General features: G+C 45.8%; 2 protein-coding genes across 2 annotated transcripts in view; one reads left to right on the top strand and one right to left on the bottom strand.

Moving 5' to 3' along the window:
* Positions 1–2,357, bottom strand: part of GALNT12 (polypeptide N-acetylgalactosaminyltransferase 12) — a 38,088-nt gene extending 35,731 nt beyond the window's left edge. The window contains exon 1 of the mRNA XM_026034559.1: positions 1,996–2,357. Within this exon, the coding sequence (XP_025890344.1) occupies positions 1,996–2,357 (362 nt within the window). The remainder of the gene's footprint in view (positions 1–1,995) is intronic.
* Positions 2,358–9,700: 7,343 nt separating this feature from the next.
* Positions 9,701–9,799, top strand: part of ANKS6 (ankyrin repeat and sterile alpha motif domain containing 6) — a 34,063-nt gene continuing 33,964 nt past the window's right edge. The window contains 1 exon segment of the mRNA XM_026034556.1: positions 9,701–9,799. This exon segment is cut by the window's right edge and continues 12 nt beyond it. Within this exon segment, the coding sequence (XP_025890341.1) occupies positions 9,701–9,799 (99 nt within the window).

The following is a 9,799-nucleotide window of genomic DNA, read 5'->3' as shown; positions in this document are numbered from 1 at the left end:
GAACTTCTTGTGTTTCAGCTTGTGGCCATTTCCCCTCGTCCTATCGCTGGCCACCAGTGAGAACAGCCTGTCCCCTTCCTCCCTGCATTCTCCCTTCCTGAATTTATACATATTAATCATATCCCCTCTGAGCCTTCTCTTCTCCAGAGAAAACAGGCCCAGCTCACTCAGCCTCTCTTCATACGAGAGATGTTCCATTCCCTTAATCATCCTGTTTGCCCTTCTCTGGACCCTCTCCAGAAGCTCCACGTCCCTCCTATACTGGGGAGCCCAGAACTGCACACAGTACTCCAGGTGCGGCCTCACCAGAGCTGAGTAGAGGGGCAGAATCACCTCCCTTGACCTGCTGGCAACACTCCTCCTGATGCAAACTACTAATAAAGTAATGAATAGAAGGCATTACAATTGATATTAGATTACCAGCAGTAGTACTAATTACTACTAATCAACATCCTTATAAAATCTAGAGAAAAAAAATGGTGGTCACCACAGCATTATGAAGACACAAAAACATACAATTTTATGCAAAATATTTGCTCATATAAGAAATAAGATGTATAGGATGTATCTTGGGAACTCTGAACAAATGCAATAAATGGGAATGCCTACATTGGACTATGCGGTGAGTTTATCTTTGGGGAGCTGTTTTACACTTGCTCTGTGAGCTGAAGAGACGCTGCGTATCTGTCACAGTTTAGTTTTAACTTTGTGGAAAGCTCAGCACACTTTCCACAGCATATACTGTGGAAAGCAGTACATGCAATCCTATTTTAGAACACAATTAGCTCTGAGATTATATTTATCCTGTTACTGAAGCTTTTTAGTTCTTTTAGTTTGTGGAAACATTCATATATGGAAACATTCAAATTAGAAAGGGTGTCACTGCAGCAAGATCCATCTGCCCACTTGTATTATTTTCTTCTCAATAATCTCTCTTCTCCCCATCTCTATGGCACTCCCTGCTGCACAAGCTGTGGAAATGGCAGGAGCTCAAAAAAAAAAAAAAAATTAAAATAAAATCCTCCTGCAGAAATGCAACAAGAGCAGTCCTTTCAGAGCAGTCCATGGTCTATGGACTGTTTCTGAGAAGAGCATAAAAGCTGAGAAAAACAAGATGACTGTCAGCTTCAAATTTCCTATGAAAACACCCTGCACTTCCACTGCAAGCTTTCAGGAGTTCCCACAGGATTTAGGTTTTGGCCTGAGTAGCTCTACACAGCACTGGGTGAGCTCCCGCACCAGTCAAACCGAAGGGAGCAGACGGCACCGCCCGGGCCTGGCTCTTCCCTCAGCTCTTTGCCGCTGTTCCAACCTGTTGCAGCACAAGGAGCACGCGGCTGGGACTCAGCCGGAGGGAAGGAGAGCGCAGAGCTGCGAGGGGTTCGTGGCAGCCAGGGCATCCCCCTTGTTCGGCTGGAGGCTCCAGCCCACAACCGCTCGGCTCTGCTCTTATTTCCTCTACCTACCGGCAGTTCCGTGAAGGGGACAGTCCTTCCCCCTTCCACTCTGCTTCCCGCTCCCCGCTGCAGGGGGATGGCTGCACAAAACAGACTGGACATTACGCCAGAGCCGATCCTGCACTGCGACCTTCCCACAGCACGCAAAGGCAGCGCGCTCGTGGTGATCCACGTCTGAATACTCCTGCTGTCACAACAACCTGCTTGGTACTGCGTGCCAGACGTTTTGCTTCAAGCACAGCACAAAGCTGGGCTTTAGGAAGTGCAACATTTGTAAAGCTGGAGGTGATTTTAGGAGTGTGCTGCCTAAATCGCCCTAACGAGGGATCCACGTGGCAGACAGGTGCAGAAGCAGCGCTGCAGGATGTTTATAAACGCATATACTCATCACAAAGGCTGAAATACTGGTGGTGCCGGTGGAGGAAATCGGTCTCTCCCGGGCACACAAACACACCCAGGGCCGGCGTATTTGCTTTGCTGCCCTTTGGAGCCGGATGCAGGGGCGCCCGCCGAGCCCCCGCGCCGGCGCGATACTCACAGCGGGTGCCAGCGCTCGGGCAGGCGGCGGTGCAGCGAGATGCGGTCGCTCAGGAAGATGTTGATCTGGTGCCGGCGGATGCTCTCCTCCTGGCGCCGCCGCTCCGCCGCGCTCAGCTCCAGCCGCACGGCGCGGCCCAGCTCGCCGAGCGCGCCCGCCTCCAGCGCGGGCTTCTCGTACACGGGGCTCCGCAGCCGCGCCGCGTCCAGCGGCGGCAGCGACGGGGCGGCTGCCCGCGGCGCCGGCCCGCGCCGCCACGCCAGGAAGCCCAGGGCGGCCAGCAGCGCCAGCGCCAGCAGCGCGGCCCCGCCGCGCGGAGAGCGGCCGCGCTTCCTCCAGCACCGCCCCGCGCGGCCACCCATGGCCGCGGGCAGCCGGGACACCTCGGCGGAGCCTCCCCGCGCCGCGGGAGGCAGGGAAGGAGGGAGCCGCAGCGAGCCCGCCCCCGCGCCGCGGCCTCCGGGAAGCGCCGCCGGCTCCGCCCTGCGGCCGCCCCAGACGGCAGGAAGCGGCCGCCGAACCGGGTCCCGATCCATCATGATACCGGTGTTGATCCCGATCCCGCCTGCTCCCAACGTGCGCACGCAGCGAGGCCAGCAGCAGCGGGATCTAAGGGCCAGATCCTCTCCCACTGACGAGGGACAAACAGCAAAGGCAACAAGTGTGACCTTGTGCTCAGAAATCACCTCGGTGTAGGTGTAGCCCCGCTCGGTGTAATGGTCAGGCCATGTCATGACTTGGTGGGTAGTCCATGTTGTGACTTGGTAGAGCTGCATGAGGGAATAAATACGGCATTTGGTCCCAACTTTCTAACTTATTTTAAGCTGAAGAAAACATCTGCTTTTCTCTCACTTTTCTCTTTCACAGGATTCAGGCCTGTTTAGGATCATAGAACCATTATGGTTGGAAAAGACCTTCAAGGTCATTGAGCTCAACTGTAAATCCATCACCACCCTGCCTGCTAAACCATGTCCCCGAGCGCCTTCATCTGCACATTTCTTCAGCACTGCCAGGGATGGAGACTCCACCACTTCCCTCGGCAGCCTGTTCCAATGCCTCACCACGCTTTCTGTGTAGAAACATTTCCTAATATTTAATCTGAACTTTTCCTGGCACAACTTGAAGCCATATTTGTCCAAATTTAGAATGCTAAGGCAGACAGGAATAACAAGAGCCTGGTCAGCAGTGCCAGGCTGCTGTTCACCAGTATTGCTGAGGGATGAATGCAGACAACTTTGACATTGAGTGGAACACACACAAGTTTGGGACTAAGTGGAACACACACACAAGTTTTTATGTTTGTATCTTTACAAGGGAGGAAACTGCTGCCCCATCTATGGCTGATGAGCAGGACAAAGGAATATCTGCAGGTGGGACAGTGAGCAGAGCCATGAGTGGGGGGCACAAAGGACTCGGGTGACCTTAGGTGAGAACACATGGAGGGAGGCAGCGAGTTGGGTGTAGGTGGCTGGGAAGGCAGTAACTCCTGCGTACCTTGGCCAAAGGGGAAAAGGAGAGGGCCACCTCGGTCGGGAAATGAGGATAAAAAGGGGGCTGCGACCTCCAGCAACTTGAGACCCCACAGGGATGTACCCGGTGGACTCTCCATTCAAATAAAGTTTTAGGACTCCTCTGTCTCCTTTTTGGACATTCAGTTCTTGACAGTGGGATTTTCCACACATAAGGATATAGGAAAACAAAATCTGGTCACTCTCAGACGGGGTCATACTCTACAGATTAAAATGCAGAATGCCAGCTATGAGCTACTTCTGGCTTTGCCTAATACTGGCACTAATTACTGTACATCCAGTGATTATGCTGTCCTGCTGCTTGCCATTCTTTTTACATAAAGGAAGCCTGACTGACGTTGCTGATAACTGAGTTTTCAGCTAAGGAACTCTTAGTGGCTAGCGTGGGGGAAACCTTTCAGAGAAAGCCAACATTTCTGGTATATGTTGCTGATTTAGGTTTGTTTATCAGAAACAGAGTCTTGATTTTTCCCTTTTGTGTAAGACTGGAAACTAGTCAGAGTACAAGAAAAATAGTAAGTAAAGTGAGGCCTTCTTTTCAGTGAATTAAAAAGAAAAAAAGGAAAAGAAAAGGGGAGGGGGAGGGAGAAGACATCTGGGAACCCACAGACTCCCAAAGGACATGATTTGAGGAGTTGCAGAACATGTAAATAACAAGATTCAGGACTGAATCTTAATTAAGACTAGTTGAAAACAGGACAGTTCTGCTGAAGGGATTACTTTTAAGTATTAGAACAATAACTTTTAGGTACCAGAACAATATAGACAGGAAGATAGAGGAAATCAACAATATGGTTATATCATTTATATGGTTTAGAGAGAAGAAATGTGAATCAGAGAACAAAGGAACTTATATAATATCCACGTGAAAAGACTGGAGGAGACATTCTGCAATCACTGACAGTCAGGAAAAGATTAGCTAAGCATGCAGAAGATAATCAACCCAATGAGCCTTCAGACAAACCTAAAAAGGAAGAAATGTCTGCAAAGAGCACCAGCTTGCTTTAACAGAGGTAGGAGGAAAACTCATAGCATCTGGAAGTAACAGAAGTGTCCTTAGGAGGATAAAGACATAGTCAGCTCTCGGAATAATGCCCTTATGAGCAATTGGGAAAGCTTTCTGTCATCATCACTAGAGTGAGAATTGAAAACTGTAAATGGTAGTTCCCCAGAGATGATGCCGAAACATATAAATCTGAGGGAATTAAGCACATCAAAAAACAGCAACGGAATTAATACGAAATACATCAAGGATAAATTAGTTGCATTCACAAGTAAATTTGGACAAGCTGTAAAAGGCATGAAGTCAAAGAAACTTTTGCTTAAGCCTCTGAAGCAATTAGTAGGATGTAATTAAGATGGGAATACTGAAATATCTCAGATGGAATATTTGAAGGATAAAGATACAGGCAAAAGTTCTCTGAATGTAAAAATAAGCATGAGGGGAAAAAAAACCCTCAACTATTAATAAGGTAAATGAATTTCCCCTTTATCAGTAAAGACTGCCAGAACATTTTAATGGAAAAATTCCTTCTAAGAAGCTACACTGACTTTTTCCTCTTTAATAATACTGGAATTAAGTACAGTTGATTCTTGATTTTTATTTAAGATTAATAAGTATGTTTAGTGAGATAGAAATAGAGCTGTTTTAGGAGTCCTTGTTAGAAGGAAGTAGAGGAACCAAATGAGTCATCTAAACCTATAGTTATTTCTCTATAAATATCTAATCTGCTATTAATAGTCAAAACAGAAAATCAGTGGAATAATAAATACATTTATAGTATATTTTTAATATACTATACTATAGTATATATTAATACACTATAGTATATATTTATTAACATTTTTTAAAAAGAACAAAATATCATTTAGACCTTTCAGAAAGCAGCAAGAAAAAAAAAGAATAAACTCATCCATGTATAATTGTGCTTAAGAAATTACACTGAACCTAATAGCTGAAACTAGGAGGTGTTTTTTTTCTTTAATGAAATATCTGTTTGAATTGCAGGCATTATTTAGTTCAGGGAAAGAAATGGGGTTGTTAAAGGAATTACTCTGGTCTGCGGATAAAAAAATTACAAGAGATATTAAATTTTCCAAAGGTTTTAGAATTTTCCACCTCTTTTTTTTTTAACATTTTTTGTTGTTTTTAGAGTTGCAGAAATGGAGCGTAAAGAAGCAGAAATGCAATGTAAAGAAGTATTAGCTGATAGAGACTGCATTTTGAATGAAACCAAAAATCACGTAGCTTCCTAAATTCCTAGTTTCTGGGGAAACAAGTAATGTGTTTCAGAACAGTGTTTCTAGTTTTAGTAATAACCAAAACTTATATATTCTCAAAAAAGAAGAAAAAAATAAAAAATCAGAGGAATGATGAGGACAAATATAGGGCAGATACATAAAAAGTACAGAAGTATAAAGTACACCAAGTGAAATCAGTGAGATACCTTGAAATACACGGGTCATCGGTTACAATGGTCTCTTTCAATATGCATAAAATAGCATTGCCTTGCAAAGAAACAGCTTTCTCCTCCAGCTTTGACTCCCCAGCTTATTCACTCCTTTGTTGACACAAGTGTAGCTGTATTTTAAAAACATTATTATTCATTCCACTGTTCTCACTGTTCTGCTAGTGCCCAGATTTTTTTTTTTTTTTTTTTTTTTTTAATAATCTGTTTGTGTTCAAGGTGTGGTTCTTTGCAGCAGCTGCATGCTGTGGACAAGACATGAAAGGGATCAGGCTGTGATTTCTTTGCCCCACTGTGCATGGTTTCGGGTGGCTGATAAGGTCCTCTGAGCTTGGCCATGACTGTCTCACAGCCACGAGAGACTTGGGGTGTAGAGAGAACTTGGGTATATGGTGAGTGGGCCAAGAGAGCCCATTGGGCACTTAGAGGAAGCGCAGTAGGTACACAGGCTTAGAAATAAAATGGCATAAACACCCAGACTTTTCAAGTGAGATAGAAAGAGTCAGTTACTTCAGGGGGTTTTATCAGTCTGAAGCGCGTTGGGTAATTCTGATACGGGCAAACCAGTACAAACTGGCTGTACTCTGCAGCTTCTACCTGCACAGGACCTAACCTGTAGTGGTTTGCAGATTTATATAATGTATATATGCACCTAAATGCATACAAATGTTCACCCATATATAAAATATCTTGCTGAAAGGATCATAGGGCAACAAAGATGGTTAAGGGACTGGAACATCTCTTGTATGAGGAGACACTGAGTAAGTTGGGCCTGTTTAGCTTGGAGAAGAGAAGGCTGAGAGAGGATCTGATTAACATGTATAGGTTCATGAAGGGAGAATAGGTTCATGTAGGGAGGAAGGGGCCAGGCTCTTCTCATGTGGCCAGTGACAAGGGGTAATGGGTGCAAACTGCAACACAGGCAGTTCCATCTTCATATGGGGAAGAACTTCTTCACTGTGAGGGTGAGAGAGCCCTGGCACAGGCTGCCCAGGGAGGTTGAGTCTCCTTCTCTGGAGATCTTCCAAACCCTCCTGGATGCCGCCCTGTGCCCTGTGCTCTGGGTGTCCCTGCTGGAGCAGGGGGGTTGGACTAGATGGTCTGTAGAGGTCCCTTCCAACCTTAAACATTCTGTGATTCTGCGATATGCAAGCCATGATAACTTAAAGGATTTCTTTGGAACAGACTCTTTAACTACTTGTGTTTGTCCCCTTCTCATCTTTTTTCTTTTCATTGGGAAGGATGGTAATTCTACAGTCTTTTATATTATATAGTCTTGAATTATATATGAAGAAAAAATTTTCTCCTGTTTGGTGGTAATGAGGTTATGTCCATTTATATCAAATCCAATCAAATCCATTGTAGAAACAACACAACTTGTTGTCTTACTGTCTGTCCAGTTTCTAGCTCTACATGTGCGGTGGCACATTCACCATATATACCTCCTTTACAAGTTGCCTGGGCATGTTACATGTTGTAAGGCCTTGTTATGCAAAGGACGATTTCCATCTCTTGCAGAAAGGTAGCTCTTGGTATATTTTCATCTCATATAATGAGTATCTTTAACAGAGCTTGTATTGGGCCATTTACCTCCCTGCTGGGATTTTGCAATCATTTTCAGTGGAGAATATTACATGTTTCACAAATATTGGCCTTACATTGTTTGGTGTTGCCTTATCTATTCTGCTATTTGGTGTACCTGTTCTGTTCCTTGCACTTTACTCTGTCTCCTTTAGTCTAAAGGCTTTTTTTTTTCATTCTTCTGTCATTTTAAATAACATTTACATTAACCTTAATGCAATCCAACAAATACTTACCTATTTTAGTATACTGGTGACTTGAAGCTTTTTTTTTTGTTGTTGAAAAAGGTGTGGGTCTTTTTTCACTGACTGTGGACAAATGCAGATGCAGAGCATAGTGTGCACCTTGGGACTCATTTGCTTGTTTGTTTGTTTGCTCCTGCCTTATTGCTTAAAAATTAACCATTTTTGTAAACTAATAACTAGTTTGAAAGACTTGAGTTGTTCGTTGGTGAAGAAGCCAAATCCTGTGTTTTCCAGAAGACTTAGTCCTCAGAATGACCATAATAGCACTTGATTCATTTCATAAGAGATTTGATTATTTTTTCCCATCACAGTGGTATCTTGATTCTCCATCAGTGGTAGAACTATGAGTGATCATAGCTGTATAAATACCTAGAACAATGACTAAAAACAGCAGTGACCATCAGGTTACAGCAGCACAATTTGGTATGAATAATCTCCTCTTCCATTTTTAAACCCAAACATTATTTTTCATTACCTGCAAGTTAGTTGCATCTTTCACTCTAAGGTTCCTTGTAAAATGTTTGATATCTTTATCTACAGTTTCACTTCATTAGTGGAATTTGATAGCATCAGCATCAGCTACAATGAAAGCAAGAATGCAAGCAAGTGCACTCTGCAGTTTTAGTCATAATGGCAAGCTTCTCATTCAGCAGTACTGTAAGAATGGTTGCACTGGGCTAGGCAAAGTCAAACCAGTCAATATGCATCTTTATGCTTACAAAAGGTGTTTAACAGGATGCATAATGGAGGAAGTAGGACCGAATATTTACCTAGTCTAGCAAACTGTCATATTCTTCTCTAATAATAGTTTTGCAGGTCATTTTTTTGATTGGCTGTGAAGATCTAGTTCTGTCCTTCCCCAGAGAACTGGCATGAGGTGCCACGAACACAGCCAGTACTCTTTATTTGCTGGAGCCCTTCTCTGAGTGTATTTTGTTGCGCTCTTTGTCATGAAGACCTTGCAATCCATATTTGCAAGTGGATCAGTGGAAGAAAATCATGCAAAATGGAAGATATCGAAATCCCTGCCTAAAGCAAGCAGCTTTAAATGGCTTAATTTTAGTACCATTTGGTGGTTTAATTATCTTACCCATAACCTCTTCTAATCCTGCTTCCCCAGACCCTCCAAGACTAGTTCTTTACATGTAGTATGTTCAGCTATTGTCACAGATCTTAACATTGATTTCCAAGGACTTAAACACAATATAATATTCCAAAATAACTGGTCAGCTCCACTCGGGGTGATTGCTTTGATCCTTGGATATTTTCCCCCTCACTTTACACTTCACTTTTTCACTTTACTCTTACAGCTGCTGTGAATCAGTATAATCTGGAAAGCAGTTCAGGTTATCTGGGAGGCTGCAGCTACACAGAAGATGCTTGGATTTTAAGGAGGTGGGGGCCAAACCCCACCACTATGCCACAAGGCATTTGAATCTTACTCTCGTACTCTTTCAGCTTCGAGAACAGCAGACTGGCGATGCCTGGGGGGGGAGTGCATTTCTGGAGGAGTCACTCGGCAGCAAGTGGAGCTGGAGGAGAAGGGAAGCAGGAAGGGGCAGCGCAGCCAGAGGCGGCCGCTCCGCACGGCGGCGGGGGACGGGGCCGCGTCCGTGTCGGGCAACGAGCCGCGCCGTGAACGCGGCCGTGGGGAGAGCACCAGTTAGGCGGGGAGGGAGCACCAAGTTAGGCGGCGAGGGAGCACCAGTTAGGCGGGGAGCATCCGGCGCGGAGCCGAGCGCGGCCCGGCCCGGCCCCCTCCGCCGCCCCCTTCTGCCGGGGCGGCCCCTCGCCGCGTCCATCCCATCCCATCCCGTCCCGTCCCGTCCCATTCCGTCGCGTCGCGTCCCGCCCCGCGGCGGCGCGCCGGGCCGCGCTGCCCATGGGGGAGTGCGGGGTGCCCGTGCCGGTGCAGCTCCTCCTCCGCGCCTGCGAGCAGGGCGACTGCGAGGCGGCGCAGCGGCTGCTGGGCCCGCCCGGC

This window comes from Nothoprocta perdicaria, unplaced genomic scaffold (assembly GCF_003342845.1).
Source record: "Nothoprocta perdicaria isolate Ctin4 unplaced genomic scaffold, notPer1 scaffold_147, whole genome shotgun sequence".
Classification (NCBI taxonomy): Eukaryota; Metazoa; Chordata; class Aves; order Tinamiformes; family Tinamidae; genus Nothoprocta; species Nothoprocta perdicaria.
Note: the sequence above shows the minus strand (reverse complement) of the source record. Positions and strands in the feature narration are given on the sequence as shown.